The sequence below is a fragment of the Oncorhynchus masou genome, chromosome 18 (genome assembly GCF_036934945.1).
Source record: "Oncorhynchus masou masou isolate Uvic2021 chromosome 18, UVic_Omas_1.1, whole genome shotgun sequence".
Lineage (NCBI taxonomy): Eukaryota > Metazoa > Chordata > Actinopteri > Salmoniformes > Salmonidae > Oncorhynchus > Oncorhynchus masou.
In genome coordinates, this window is record NC_088229.1 from 52461446 (window position 1) to 52478567 (window position 17122).

Here is a 17122-nt window from a genome sequence, read left to right on the forward strand (position 1 = left end):
GTACTTGTTTTTTTTTTTGATGGGCAGAGGACTCTCATATGCTCTAGGGTAGTGGCTTGCAAAATAGGGAGGTTGAGGTGTAGCTCCTTGTTTTGGTTTGGAGATCAGCCACGATTTCCATCCCTCAAATAGACTGTGGCTCTGTCTGGCGTACAGATTCCAAGTATCCTCAACTGAAATTAGAACAGAAACATTTTAAGTTCATTTTAAGTTCCTGACATCAATAAACAACTTTCACAGTCAAGCATTAGGATATTTTATTGTTAGAACAACATGTTGCATGTTGATGGGATGTTAGTAAACTATTCTCTGTGCAATACCTGCGACATTTAACCACCTCACTGAGGTGATCTGTAGTCCAGCTGGTCGCTTGAGGACAGAATCTGGGAGGTGCCTGAAGTCTTCATATTGCATCCTCATCACCTTGAATGGTTTTGCTGGTTGTGCTTCAAGTAGTATCATCTTTGAAACATCATCAGGTGTATGAAGGACTGACACCTTGCACCTCTTCTCGATGGTGGCAAAAGATCGATCACAAGGAAGAAAAGAATGACCAGAGACCATGAACTTCTGCTCAACTTGGGTAAAGTAACCCATAGCGCCGAGCATCGACTTCAGATTGAGCATCCGCCAGTTGTTAATCTGCCCACAGCATCTGTCACTGAATATGATCAACTTGCGCACCTCTGGTTTGGTGAGTGGCGTGAATTTTGTCTTCACCCACTTCATTATGCAGCTTGCCACCTCAATGGACCCTCGGTGTGCAATCCCCTCATGCCAAACACACATGTATGCAGGATCTTCTTTTCCAAGTTCCTGGATGCAAAAGTCAAAATTTGACAGCTGCCGCTGGTAGTAGACATTGGAGTGGGTCAGATTAGGGTTGTACATCACCCCCTGTAGATCCACAGAAATGACATGGCAGTCAGCATTGGCTTTAGCCCACTCAGTGTCACTTTGAAGCTGTGTGTAGGCCTTTTTCGGCTTTTCGATGGTGCAACTCACTTTCAACTGCAATCTTCCTTTTCTCCTTTTCAGGTGTTGCTGCTGACATCTTAGTGAAGAATGCGTCACATTTGCCACAGGTGTCACTCCTGGGTTGGCCAAAATTGAGACTCTGCTGTTTGAAAATGTCCCTATAAACCCAGAATTTTGCAGATGATGTGGTATTCTTCTCTTTGTAGAGTCGGTACATTCGCAACAAATTCAGATCAGGGCTGAGGTATTCTCTGTGTACATCCCCCTTCATCCGAGAGTAGTGGTTCTGGGTTCTTGGGAAAGATAGAATGTGCTCCTTGATGCCCTCTTTCACTGTAGCATGTATCCGATGTGGCCTGTAAGGAGACAACAAGGTGTTGTTAAACTTGTATTCTCTCAATGTTCTAGGGACCTGCAACTGTGTCGCTATAACCGGGGTACAAATCCCGGTCACGCCAATGCCGTTTGTGGCCGGGGGGTCCTGTAGGGCGGCGAGAATTAGGCCAGTGCTGTCCGGTGGGAGGGGGAAGGTAATCGGCACTCAGTCCTCAATGCTCAGTAATAAACATTTTTATATTTTTGTTTCAGAATTCGCTATTCATCCATTCGATACTCTATGTTAAGGTTTAGAAGATTGTTTAGAGCACTGCTTTAGTGAAATAATCCAGGCTGGAATCCATAGCGCATTACCTATTGCTATGATACCCTCTTCCATCTTCTAAAGGAGACCATGCCTCAGTAGCCTGATCTGGAGACCCTGCAACCTCACCTGTCTCAGCTAACTTTTCCTGAATAACCTGACCAAAACAATTACATTTCAATTAGCAGGTTATTAAAAACTAGTACAGAGAATACAATATGTTTGTAATTGATATTCATATAGACAATTATTCATATTTTCACTTGCCTAAAGACGGCTGTTGGTTTGCTGGAACACAGACATGAAAGTAACCTTGCACACATTCAATCTCTGGCCTGCTTGCTGTACATGGTATTTGAAGGTTTGTTTCCGTCGTTTGTTCTCCTTTGTATCCTCATGTTTACGTCTCCGTTTCACCTCATGCCGCAATAAAAATTGATAATGATGAATTCAGAATTTAATATACTGTAGCACATTCAGGATATTGCTTGATCAGGACCTCCATCTTTCACACACTCCCAATCTATACACAGAATGGGTTTGTATTGCACCATTGTGTAACACAGCACTTTTAGAGTTAACGTTAATGTACGTATCATTACTGTCAAAGTTAAACTATGCAAGTGTTCAATATAGCTATTATAATAAAAGGAGTTTTGTCTTATTTCTAACCTGTTCTAAGCCGGAGAGAATCAACGCTTGTTGTTTCTCGTATGGGACAGTATAGAAACTGTTGAACAGATGCAGCTTGCGTTCATCAGTCAACTTTCCACAATCCTTTCTGCACGTCGTGGAACACGCTTATTTAATAACCCCAACTGTTTTCCAGTCACCAGTATGGCGCTCAATGGGCCATATATCCCACGCCAACCCCCCGTAGAAACTGACTGGAGATCAATGGCTCCTGGAGATGGATGGTCATTGAGAAATCAGTCATATCGATCAACGGTTAAAACAAACTCATTGTACTCTATTGTATTGATGCCATAATGGAGTAAGAACAGTTTTTCCTGAGCCTTTCTGTGGAAAAGGCATAACTGCCATTGCTCTGGATTGCTGATTGTTGAAGGTAAAACATGACTCCTAAAATGTCATTACCTAATAATGGATCAAATGACTAGTAGCCTACTTACGCATTTAGAAGAGAATCATGGGATAGAAGTATACAGTATACAAGGAAATTAGGTAACACTCTACTATTGGGGGTAAGGCATATATACCACCTTTATGAAAATAGACACGACACAATTGTGTTATGAAGCTTGTTACGAATTATACTGCAACATACATGTAAGTGTCATGACTAATGACTGGTTTCAAACAGGTGTTCCCTCTCATGTACTTCGCTCTAATATTGAGCTCCTCCCCTCAGGCGGGCGCTATATGGTCCCTATGTGTAAGCCAGACAGGTATAGGCACTAGTTCATTCCCATTTCCATCAAATACATAAACAGCAATAAGTATAGCTGAACTGTGTTTGTACGCCACTGACAGAATAACGGAATGGGCAATGTGTTATGTATGTGGCTGTATGAGAAGTGTACAATGTGTAAGGTTAACGTGCAATGTATGTATTATGTTGAATGTGTACAGTGTATATTTTGTATACTGCAGTACTATGTGTTTAAGACAATTTTCCCCTTGGGCACATTAAAGTGAATCCTATAGTATGTTATTGGAGAGGACACAATACCTGCAACAACTGCTGTGGCTACTCAGCCTTGATGAAGTGTTTGGAACTTGTGCACTCAACACAGATTCTCTCACAGATTCTGTCTTGTTACTGGACTGGACAATGTTGGTTGTGATTAATGTTTAAGGTCAAAAGGGGAATAGTAGTTCTATATTGTATAAGGAGTGTGATAGTAGCCCTTGCTTGGGAATAGGATCATAGTCAAAGATGTAGTGGTAAAAAAAAGTATACAGTGGTTTGCAAAAGTATTCAGACCCCTTGGATTTATTCACATTTTATTGTGTTACAAAGTGGGATTCAACTGGATTGAATTGCAATTTGTTTTGTCAACAATCTACTCAATATAGTCTGTAATACTGTATCATACTGGAAGAAAAATTCTAACATTTTTAAAAGATTCATACAAATTAGATAACTAAAATATGTCAAAAGCTGCACTGAAGTCTAACAAAACAGCCCCCACATTTTATTTATCATCAATTTCTCTCTGCTAATCATCAGTCATTTGTGTAAGTGCTGTGCTTGTTGAATGTCCTTCCCTATAAGCATGCTCAAAGTCTGTTGTCAATTTGTTTACTGTAAAATTGCATTGTATTTGGTCAAACACAATTTTTCCCAAAAGTTTACTAAGAGTTGGCTGTCTTTTTGAGCCAGTAAAGGGGGCTTTACTATTCTTAGGTAGCGGAATGACTTTTGCTTCCCTCCCGCCTGAAGGCACAACATTTCTAATAGGCTTAAATTGAAGATATGGCAAATAGGAGTGGCAATATGGTCCTCTATTATCCTCAGTAATTTTCCATTCAAGTTGTTAGACCCCGGTGGCTTGTAATTGTTGATAGACAACGGTCATTGTTTCACCTCTTCCACACTCACTTTAAGGAATTCAAAATTACAATACTTGTCTTTCATAATTAGATCAGTTATACTTGGATGTGCAGTGGCAGCATTTGTTGCTGGCATGTCATGCCTAAGTTTGCTAAAGTAATTGGCAATATAATTGGGTTTTATGATTAATGAGACATCTGATTCAATGAATGATAGAGCTGAGTTTGCCTTTTTGTTCAAAATTTCATTTAAGGTGCTCCAGAGCTTTTTAATATCATTCTTTATATCATTTATCTTTGTTTCATAGTATAATTCTTTCTTCTCTTTATTCAGTTTAGTCACATGATTTCTCAATTTGCAGTATGTTTGCCAATCGGTTGTACAGACAGATGAAAAAAAAAAATCAATTTATCATCAATCCACAGGGATTTGACAGTTTTTACAGTCTTCGTAACTGGAATAAGCAATTTCATAAAATGTGTAAAGTGCAGCTTCTGGTTGCTTCTAATTACACACCACAGACCAACAAATATTCTTTACATCAACAACACAGGAATCACCACATAACTTATTTTATGACCTCTTATACACTATATTCGGCCCAGCCCTTAGAACTTTGGTTTTCCTAGATATGGTTACTATATTGTGATCACTACATCCAATGGATCTGAAGACTGCTTTCAAGCAAATTTCTGCAGCATTAGTAAAGGTGTGATCAATACATGCTGATGATTTCATTTCTGTGCAGTTTGTAACTACCCTGGAAATAACCTGAACCAGGTTGCAGACACTGGTTACAGTTTTAAACTTTTTCTTGAGTGGGCAGCTTAATGAAAGCCAGTCAATATTTAGATCACCCAGAAAATCAGTGGTGGAAAAGTACCCAATTGCCATACTTGAGTAAAAGTAAAGATAACTTAATAGAAAATGTCTCAAGTAAAAGTAAAAGTTGCCCATTATATTACTACTTGAGTAAAAGTCTAAAAGTATTTGGTTTAAAATATACTTAAGTATCAAAAGTAAAGTATAATCATTTCCAATTCCTTATATTAAGCAAACCATGCGGCACCATTTTCTGTTTTTTTTAATTCACGTATAGCCAGGGGCACACTCCAACACTCAGACATCATTTACAAACAAAAGCATGTGTTTAGTGAGTCCACCTGATCGGAGGCTGTAGGGAAGACCATGGATTTTCTCTTGATAAGTGTGTGAATTAGACAATTGTCCTGTTCTGCTAAGCATTCAAAATGTAACAAGTACTTTGGGTGTCAGGGAAAATGTATGGAGTAAAAAGTGCACAATGTTCTTTAGGAATGTAGTGAAGTAAAAATAAAAGTTGTCAAATATAAAAAATATTAAAGTACAGATACTCCAAAAACGACTTAAGTAGTACTTTCAAGTATTTTTTACTTAAGTATATTATAACACTGCAGAAAATATACTTCTCTGTTTATATCACATACATTATCAAACATTTCACACATATTATCCAGATACTGACTGTTAGCACTTGGTGGTCTATAGCAGCTTCCCACAAGAATGGGCTTTAGGTGAGCCATATTACCTCAACAGTATTTAATATGAACTCCTCTCTAAGCTTTACAGGAATGTGGTCCTGAATGTAAACAATAACACATCCACCAATGGCAATTCTGTCTTTTCTGTAGATGTTATTACCATGTATTGCTAACACTGTATCATCAAAGGTATTATCTAAGTAGGTTTCAGAGATAGTCAGAAGATGAATGTCATCTGATGCTAGCAAGTTATTAATTTCATTAACCTTGTTTCTTAAACTACGTATGTTAACGTGTGCTATTTTTAGATTTTTTTTCTGTGATGCTTGATTATTTACATTGCTTTACTGGGAAGAGTATCAGAAGTTGACATTCTCATGTTATTTATGTCATTGCAGGGTGAGCTGCACACAGTGGACTTCCTACTAGAGCACACCACCTTAGTGCAAACAGTATAACTCTGGTTCATAGGCACATGATTACAGCAAACAATAGCCGTAGGATCAGCAGAGGCATTCAGGGCAGTGAGAGGGACATACATTAGGTTACTTAAATTGTGTCTACCAACGCCTCTGGTATAATGTACAATCGCTGAAGCATTATGACAACTTAGCGACACAATGGTGGGGATTAGCTGGGCCTGGGTCATTGAGAAATCATTGTCTCAATGCAGCCTCACAATGTGGTGAAAGGATCCAGGAACCCAAATTATTCAGGTGGATCTCAACCTCCTTAAAAAAAACACATTTTGTTTCTAAAAGGTATCGAAATTGTCAACAAAAGTTACACCCATTGAGCTGAAATAATCACGTAGCCAGAATCCTATTAATGTGTTCAATGCCACAATTCAGAGAGTGCACAGGGCCAGATATGATGGGTCTATTATTAGTGTCGAGCAGAGAATCAATCAGCTCTTCATAATGTCATTAAAACCCACAAGGACTACGATAGAATCGGTTTCCATAACCTGACATAGAACATTCAGGAGCAGCTTAGTAATGTAATTTACTCAAGCTCCAGGATAAGACATTGTTTTTGCACCAGAAACAGTCACATTTCCTACCACGGAGCTGCCCAAAATCACGGCTTGCGAGAAGGACAAGGAAATCCGCCCACTCCCAAGCTTCACAGGATGGGTATGCTTGACATCGGCAAACACTGGGAAGTTTTTCAGGATAAAAAGAAATGGGCTGGAGCTAAGCACAGGCAAAATCTTAGAGGAAAACCTGCTTCAGTCTGCTTTCCAACAGACACTGGGAGAGAAATTCACCTTTCAGCAGGACAATAACACAAGGCCAAATATACACTGGAGTTGCTTACAAAGAAGACAGTGAATGTTTCTGTTTTGACTTAAATCTGCTTGAAAATCTATGGCAAGACTTGCTGTCTAGCCATGATCCCCAACATCTTGACGGAGTTTGAAGAATTATGAAAAGAATTTTGAGGTAATATTGCACAATCCAGGTGTATAAAGCTTTTAGAGACTTACATGTATTGACTCAGGTCGCTGAATATCTAGATAGTTTAGTTATTTAATTTATATTAATCTTTAGAGGAAAAAAATAAATATATATATATATAATACTTCCACTTTGACATTACAGAGTATTTTAAATTAAGTCAATTTTAATCCCATGTTGTAACACAATAAATGGGAAGAAATCCAAAAGGTATGAATACTTTTGCAAGGCACTGTAAACCCTCAGCATTGTGGGTAAATAGGTGGATAAACACTAATGCAAAAACACTATGTTTATAGTTCCTATTCACATGTGCCCCGATTCCAACCTGAGTTAAGTGCTTGTAAATGGAATGGAGTTCCCTTTTTATGCACTTTTCTCTCTATGCGTATTCTAACCTTGATCTTTAGCATGAGAATTAGCGTGCTATTCACCTGCTGTTCATGTTGGGCCTGATTCCAATTGAGGAAATTTCGACTTTCCTACACACTTTTCAGTTGTTGGTATTCAGACTTACCTTATGAAGGTGCGTAACGGGCTTTGCAGGTGTGGCTACCTTGCGTGCTCTGAATACATTTCATTCAACTGCTGAAAACCCTCCCACTTGCTGGCCAACAGATTTTCTTGTGGAGTTTTCATTTAATGTGTTTTTCAGTACATTTATCTTAAGGCCTCCCTTTATATATGGTGTACCTTTTAATTAGGATTTTTTTTGACAGACTCAATCGAATACATCAAGAGATCAGGTTTAGAATATAGATATCAATGAAAAAAAGCCATCTATGCGTATTTGTCTCCATTTCAGCACCAACTGGTAGATAAATAAATACTCTGCTCTTGTAGATGGTTTGGGATAGGAAAGTATGTACTGAATGAATTTAAAAAACTTACCATGAATCCTATTGACGCAGCCATATAATATATATGGCAACATGGCAACCATAAAGTGTGAAAAAATCACGAAGACTGTGTGGATCGTAAGTCATAAGAGGACTTGGATATTTTCGCTCTGACACACACACACACACACACACACACACACACACCACACACACGCACATCACCATGTACTTTCACCTCTCTTGTATTTGACATGCATGATTTGCCCAGCACTTTTAGGCTATGAAACAAATTGGATAGCCTGACAGGAAAGATACAATTATATACTTGGTGCATAAAGTCTCAGACACCCCAGTACATATTGAAATGGATACTAGTCATTGACTTTTAATGAATGGTCCTGGAGCTTTAATTACATTTTGAATCAATCCAAATCTTTGAAGTATCTTCATATACTTTAGGATAGAATGAATCCTATAATTCTGTGGTGCAGAGGCGAGTGACTAACTCTCTCTAGCACAAAAACATTACACTTGGTTAGTACAGTATATAGTAGCACTTATGAGACAGCTTGATCCCTGTAATACAAACAGGGAGTAGTACTACAGTACACGCACCTCTCATGATGGAAATGTCTCTTTGAATCATTTAAAAAATCATAATGAAAAAAAATCTATCCTCCCTTCCCTGAAGCTTCCTGATTTTGTAGGATTGATGAAAGCAGTAGGCTGGAACCTTTGCTTTCTCTTGTCCTGTCACATACAGTCAGTGATTACTGAATGTATTCAAACAGTATTCAAGAAGAGTGTGAGACAATGAAAGATAAGAGAAAGAAAGATTGGCAGTTGAGAAAAACTTGTGTATGTTTATTTTTTTGCAGTACTGGGCGACTTGAGAAGCCATGGTCAGTCAATCAATAATATACAGTGTATTCTGAAAGTATTCAGACCCCTTGAATTGTTCGACAATTTGTTACGTTACAGCCTTATTCTAAAATGTATTAAATATTGTTTTTTCCTCATCAATCTACACACAATAACCACAAGGACAATATAAAAACAGGTTTATAGAAATGTTTGAAATGTGTTGAAAATAAAAAAACAGAAATACGTTATTTACATAGATATTCAGACCCTTTGCTATGAGTCTCAAAATTGAGCTAATGGTTGATCCTGTTTCCATTGATCATCCTTGAGATGTTTCTACAACTTGATTGGAGTCCACTTGGGGTAAATTCAATTGATTGGACAATTGATTCAATTGATTGGAAAGGCACACACCTGTCTACACCTGTCTATATAAGGTCCCACAGTTGACAGTGCATGTCAGAGAAAAAACCAAGCCATGAGGTCGAAGGAATAGTCCGTAGAGCTCCGAGACAGGATTGTGTCGAGGCACAGATCTGGGAAGGGTACCAAAAAATGTCTGGTCCCCAAGAACACAGGGGCCTCCATCATTCTAAAATTGAAGAAGTTTCAAACCATCAAGACTATTCCTTGAGCTGTCTGCCCTCCCAAACTGAGCAATTGGGGAAGAAAATAAATAAAGGTTAAATTAAAAAATATATATTAACAAGGGGCCTTTTGAGGTGAACCAAAAACCCAATGGTCATTCTGACTGAGCTACAGAGTTCCTCTGTGGAAATGGGAGAAACTTCCAGAAGGACAACCATCTCTGTAGCACTCCACTAATCAGGCCTTTATGGTAGAGTGGCCAGACGGAAGCCACTCCTCAGTAAAAGGCACATGACAGCCTGCTTGGAGTTTGTTAAAAGGCACCTAAAGGACTCTGACCATGAGAAAAAAGATTCTCTGGTCTGATGAAACCAAGATTGAACTCTTTGGCCTGAATGCCAAGCATTACATCTGGAGGAAACCTGGCACCATCCCTATGGTGAAGCATGGTGGTGGCAGCATCATGCTGTGGGGATGTTTTTCAGAGGCAGGGACCGGGAGACTAGTCAGGATCGAGGAAAAGATGAACGGAGCCAAATACAGAGAGATCCTCGATGAAAACCTGCTCCAGAGCCCTCAGGACCTCAGACTGGGGCGAAGATTCACCTACCAACAGGACAACAACACTAAGCACACAGCCAACGCAGGAGGGGCTTCGGGACAAGTCTCTGAATGTCCTTGAGTTGCCCAGCCAGAGCCCGGACCTGAACCCGATCGAACATCTCTGGCGAGATCTGAAAATAGCTGTGCAGCGACGCTCCCCATCCAATCTGACTGAGCTTGAGAGGATCTGCAGAGAAGAATGGGAGAAACTCCCTAAATACAGGTGTGCCACGCTTGTAGCGTGAGACTCAAGAACAAGACTCAATAAGACTCAAGGCTGTAAACGCTGCCATAGGTGTTTCAACAAAGTACTGAGTAAAGGGTCTGAATACCTATGTAAATGTGATATTTCAGTTTTTTAGTTTCAATAAATTTGCTACATTTTGTACATATCACAATCACCTGCTTACTGTTTTTATGCTTTCAAGTTGACTCAAACTCAGTTGGATTAAACTTTAGTATATGTTCACTTTTTTTTACATTTGTCTGAAGCATGGACTCTGTTGCAAGTTCTTGTCCAAGGCCACATTCATTTCCACTATGGCACTCAAGACAATATATTTTGAGTGGAGATCACATACAATGTCAGCTTGCCATAACCTGTAAGATGTTTATACTCAATATCACAATATTATATTAATATCATAATATCTCAATAGGCACATCATCTACAGGGTGTAACGTGTGCACTGAGAGTCGGGAAGCAAGTTCAGGGAATTTGTTTTTTAATAAATAAATGAAACAGTAAACACGTAACACAAACAACGCACCGACATGAAAACAGAGTCAATTACACCTGTGGAAAGAACCAAGGGGAGTGACAGATATAGGGAAGATAATCAAGGAGGTGATGGAGTCCAGGTGAGTGTCATGAGGCGCTGGTGTGCGAAATAATCAGCAGCCTGATGGCCTGGAGGCCGAAGTGGGAGTAAACGTGACAGAGGGGCTCAAATATACAGTGTTGAGGGGGTCACAGATCACTACGTATCATCTCTGTGAGGTGCATTCAAGCCCTGTTAAGACCATAAATGCATCATAAATGGTCACATTACAGAGAAGAAATAGCAATCATTTTGTTCACTGTGGGTGAACTGATCAACTGACAGCCATTAAAGAATGCCCCTCTGGTGTAGGAGAATGAAAAGCCATGGGAAGCATGACTGGGAATGTCGAAATAACTAAATATTGAATTGGATTCCCTGCTATGATAATGGCACAGGTATAATAGGGATCTGAGGGCCACAGCTGTCTGGTTTTCCCTCATCTTTTTAGTAGTTACATCCGGGAATCCTTGGAGGGAGATGTGTTATGTGTGTTGGTTTTATAGCTGTGGTTCCCAACCAGGGGTACAGGGACCTCTGTGGGTACTTGATAAGACTCGTGATACCGTAGGCCTACTGGTAAAATGCACATCAGAGCGTACTTCTGGTGTACTCCTGGCGGAGCAAAATTCAGTTGGTGGTAGAGTAAGCGAAAAAGGTTGGGAACCACTGCTTTATAGGATGGATTTACTTTGAAGAGGGAAGACTTCTGAAGAGTGTGGCTTTGCACACGTCTTCTTTCTGTCTTTCTCTTTGGTCTCTCACTTTTTGCCCAATTAGGGCTGAGGTGGTCATGACATTTCATCAGCCGAGCAAATAACTGCCGGTCTCATGGTAATTGACCGTTGATTAACATAAACACATTTAGCATCTCCTGTCTTCTACACATACCCCACAAGCCACTGGTGGAGTTGCATTGGAAGGCATGAGCTCTGCTTAGTTTTTTTTGCGCAGGCTGTACACACTTCATCAGTCACTCGTGCACAATCTGACATGCACGTGATAGTGTCACACCCTGATCTGCTTCACCTGTCTTTGTGATTGTCTCCACCCCCCACCACCCCTCCAGGTGTCAACCATCTTCACCATTATCCCTTGTGTATTTATACAGTCTCTCATTCACAATTTGGCAAGCACTTGATAATGCCTAGAATTTCCTGGCTGCATCCCCTTTGTGTGCCCCCTTTGTAATGCCCCCACAAAAAAATCCACCCCATCTGCGGACAGTGGCCGTTGTGCCCTTGGGCTGAATATAATAACTATATTCCCTTCTCCCAGCGGCAAGCTCCAAAGCACCTCTCACTCAAATGGCTCTCCGTCACATGATCAGGTCTTTCTCACAGGCTACAAGGGAAGACAGACACATCTGTGACACAACTGGAAGAACTGTCCACGTTTACTTTTCGCCAGCCAACAACATGATTAGGCCTAACAAACAGCAAAATCACTAGCCTATGTCAACCTCCTGTCCCCCATAGTGCAAAAGTTGACCTATTCTATTCTGTGTTAGAAATAAATATCCCGAACAAAGTCTGGGACAGTTGTGGAATGGGATAAATCCCAAAGTAAAACCACAATTTTAAGCAATGAGGCTGACACAACAGATCAGAAAGTTTAGCTTAAAATGTTGATAAACTATTAGGCTATTTCTTCACATTATAAGCGCATATTGACATTTTTTCTAGAAAATATATTTTTTTTTACTTGCTACACTGGAAGTGTAACTTTTCACTCTCACAAAGCCGGTGCGCTTATGCGTGGTGTCGTTGAAGAGAGTAGGAGCTGCAAACATTAGCAGGCCAGTTATTGACATGACATTTGCCTAGTACTTATTTGTGAAGCAATATGCCTTATATCTTAAAATGTTGATAAACTATTAGGCTATTTCTTCACATTATAAGCGCATATTGACATTTTTTTTTCTATAATTTTTTTTTTTTTTTTTACTTGCTACACTGGAAGTGTAACTTTTCACTCTCACAAAGCCGGTGCGCTTATGCGTGGTGTCGTTGAAGAGAGTAGGAGCTGCAAACATTAGCAGGCCAGTTATTGACATGACATTTGCCTAGTACTTATTTGTGAAGCAATATGCCTTATAAAAGGGTTTATGTGTTTAAAGTGGGTACGACCCTCGCATGTTGTTCAGGTTAAGTGCTCACCCCAGGGCCATAACAGGAACATTGCCCGTAAACATGTACCTTGCACACTGCCTCCTCCAGTTGCTGTGGGACATTTTAATGATGCACCATAGGTGCCTGGCACTAAAATGTGAAGATACTAAGGGGAAAAAAAACAGATTCTCCAAGCCAAGGCGATGAGGGAACCGTGGGTACAGACTCCTTCCTGTGAAATGTCGCACCCTTCTGTCCCCAACAACGCTGTGAATAAGAATCGCAGTCTGTTTCGCCATCTGTGGTCCTCCCGGCAGTCTCGTCAAAGAGGCCAGGCTCTCCGTGCTAGAGCACGCTACCGGAGAGTTCGGGAGAACGATAGGAACCCAACGCTATAAGCCGAAAGTAAATGGGTCAGTTGTAAGCAGCACAATGGGTCGTGTAAAGTTATTTTAGGAAATCAATTGTCTTCATTTCCACAGTGATTATTTTTCAGGTTTCCAAAATAGTTATCTTCCTTCATGCAGCTTACAGAGCTGGTTTTAAGTCCTTAGTAATTGCTACACTGAAGAGGAAATGGAGTAGGGGATCCGTCTTTATCTGATTCAGTCTTGCACTTTGAAAATTTGGTTTATAAGACACTCAGTCCAAAATGAACCACTTTCCCCTACCCCCTCTTCTAGACCCTTCTTTATACAATAGCTACTCATAGATCTGAAAGGATCTGTAAGGCATATACAGTAGTAGGGATTAAAATGGGTAACCGGGATCCCAGGACTGTCATTGTGACTCTTCAGACAATTACACATTTGATAGGTCTATGCACAATTCACTATGCGTCACTGTCACAGATATGAAGTCTGTCAACAGTTCAGAGGCATGAGGGAAAATGCTATAGTATCTTCTCCTGAAAATGATTGAATCCCTGTTCAGTAGTACTGAGTTTCCACCATATCACAGTATTGCAGTATGCAGTTTCTTACACAACATCCCTCCTCTTACAGGCATACCATGTGCCACACACTTTTGTTTCCCCAGTCTCGTCAGACTCCGGAGGGGGAGTTTCTACCCCTGGACCAGTGTGAGCTAGACGTAGGATTTGGGACGGGGGCCGACCAGCTCTTCCTGGTGTCCCCTCTGACTATCTGCCACGAGATCAATCTCAAGAGTCCCTTCTTTGACCTGTCCCAGCGCTCGCTCATGAACGAGGAGTTTGAGATCGTGGTCATCCTGGAGGGCATCGTGGAAACCACTGGTAAAAGCAGACTCTTTCTTTCATTCAATCTGTACTTTAAAGGGACATTCTGGGATTGGTACATCCATTTCTGGACTTTTAAATTAAGGATATATAACCTTTGATGGAAGAATATACAGTTAATGCCTCACTGTCTTAACCTATCTGAACCCAAAATATGCTTGTTTTCTCCATTGTTTGTAAACAAACACTTTATAGCGTCAAACCTCAGTTTTTAAATAATGCTCAAAACACGGTTAAAACGATCATTTTGATCTAATGACTGGATGGTCAGTCCTTGTATTCATACTGTAGCTCTATCTATGATTTTGAGAGTGGTTTCATTGTTTTTCAAATCGCGGATTGTTTCTTTAATTCATCTGTATAATGTATATTTTGTAGTCTTGCTTGTATTTTGTTTTAAAAACAATAAATAAATATTTCTCCATTCCTTTGAGGCGAAATACGAGGACTACCATTCCCAGTATAATCAAATCAAATATTTAAGAGAATATCACATTTATCTTTAAATATTAGATGAAATTATAGCTTTCCCTGTCTTTTTTATCTCTGTCGTTCTCCGACACTTCTCCCTCTCGCTCTATTTCTCTCTTCGTCTTTCCCTCCCCTTGTCTCTGTGTACTTCTTTTTGCCTTGTCTTCTATGCACCTCTCTCTCTTTAACCTCTGTTTTTCTCCTTATCTTCCCCTCTGTTCTCTGTTTTCCCCATCTACTCTTTTCCCTCCCTCCCTCCTCTTCCCTTTGTCCCAGGTATGACGTGTCAGGCACGGACCTCCTACACAGAGGACGAGGTGTTGTGGGGCCACCGCTTCCTGCCCGTCATGTCCCTGGAGGAGGGCTTCTTCCGGGTTGACTACTCCCAGTTCCACAACACCTTCGAGGTCAACACTCCCCGTTACAGCATCAAGGAGCATGAGGAGAAGATCTCCCTGACTTCCCCCAACCCTCCACCAGGCGTCACCACCTCCCCTCCCCTGGGGAATGGGAGCCGGAGCCGCAGGGAGAGGATGCTGTCAGTGGACTTTGCCGACCATGGAGAGGCTACCCAGGAACAAGCGATGGGGAGGCTGCCCAGCAAGTTACAGCATATGAGCTCTTACAAGGAGGACCTCCGAACGAGGGTGAAGACTGGAGGAGCCCAGCCTGGGGACAAGGCCTCGAGCAGTGTTGACCAGGGGAGTCTGCCCCTGGGGGTCCAGCATCTGGTCTCCAGCTCCATCCCCGGGGGCTTTGGCCAGGGGAAGGTGGAGGAGAAGCTCCAGCTTAAGGCACTAGATGGGGGTCCAGGTATTGGAGACACTCTGACTTATTCAGTTGGGGAGCAGGAGAAGTGGAGACTTCCCCCTGCCCTGAGCCCCATCCCAGCCCCAAATCCGACCCCTGTCCAAATCCCTTTGCCTGTGGGTGGGGGGTGGCCGGAGGATAACCTGCCTGACAAACTGCGCCGCATGAACGCTGACCGCTGATATTGACCGTGGACCATTGACCGTGAAATGACTATTAATCACCGGAAACAAACAGATTCCCAAAAACTCTAAATAGATATAGAAAGCCATGCTTAATGGGTAATGCGGTTTTCAACAGGAAATTAGACTACTGTGATGACTTTTGCCCGTTTATGGCTATTTTAACTGGTTGAATAAATGTTGATTCAATGTAATTTGACAACATATTGTGACGTGGAATCTTCGTGGAAAATACAGTGGATTTGAAAAAATTATCAACGGGAAATTTCTACCACAGGATTATGTCATCATGCTAACCACATTTCCACATAGACAAACCTTGTATAAAATACGTTGAATTTGTACCTTTAAAACAACGTCAGATCTTTAACGTTATATCCACTATCAGAAAAAAAATGATATGCTAGGTAGCACTTCCTGCTGGAGAATTGATCAATCTACAGCTATCTTTTGGTCTCCCATCTAGAGTTTTAACTATGCGCAGCTCTACCTAGCTAAGATATTTGTCACTGACTATTACCAATGTGCTATTGTGATTGAGAATGATTTTTGAGAGATCTCCACTTGAAAACTAAACAGATTCACTGTTGCTATCAAAGTCAATCCAAAGGGTAGGTTTTACAGAACAAATGAAATGCGACCATAATATATCACTCATATATCATCAATTATGGTATTTATTTAGGCTATATAGCATTTGCAACAGCTATTGTTTCAATTCAACCAAGAATTCAACTAAAATTAGACATTGCAATAGCCCTAGGTTTTCAAGCTCTGGTTGATTTCAAATGTAATGCTATTTAGTAACGTTGAATTGAGTTTGGTTGTCAAAGCATCCAAATATCCACATTTGAAGGAGATGTAACTTTTAAAGAATAGGACTGAATCAAATCAAACTTCAAATGAACTTTAAATCAAGTTTGATTTGGTTGAGTCCTATTTAGGGCTGTGGTGGTCATGAAATGTTGTCAGCTAGTGACTGTCAAGCAAATAACTGCTGGTCTCACGGTAATTGACCGTTAATTAACATAAACACATTTAGCATCTATGATGCAGACCTTTGGAACATCTCAGCAAGACAAGAAATGTCCTCTCACTGTCAAATGCATTTATTTTAACATGTGTAAATATTTGTACGAACATAACAAGATTCAACAACTTCCATTTAAATGAAAGTATTTTGCACTCAGCCTGTAACCCTTTTGGTCACTTTCTTTGTCTTGTTATCAACTGTAACAACATTATTATTATTACCAACATTTATGTGTACAATTCCAAACTTGAAAATGATCAACAACTGAGACATAAACTGAACAAGTTCCACAGACATGTGACTAACAGAAATGGAATAGTGTAGCCTAGTGGTTAGAGCGTTGGACTAGTAACCGAAAGGTTGCGAGTTCAAACCCCCGAGCTGACAAGGTACAAATCTGTCGTTCTGCCCCTGAACAGGCAG

General features: G+C 40.5%; 1 protein-coding gene across 1 annotated transcript in view; it reads left to right on the forward strand.

The window, feature by feature from the left end:
- kcnj19b (potassium inwardly rectifying channel subfamily J member 19b) overlaps positions 1-16855 on the forward strand; it is a 31576-nt gene extending 14721 nt beyond the window's left edge. The window contains exons 2-3 of the mRNA XM_064923656.1: positions 13984-14200; positions 14951-16855. Of these exons, the coding sequence (XP_064779728.1) occupies positions 13984-14200; positions 14951-15666 (933 nt within the window). The 3' untranslated portion in view covers positions 15667-16855. The remainder of the gene's footprint in view (positions 1-13983; positions 14201-14950) is intronic.
- The last annotated feature ends 267 nt before the right edge of the window (positions 16856-17122 follow it).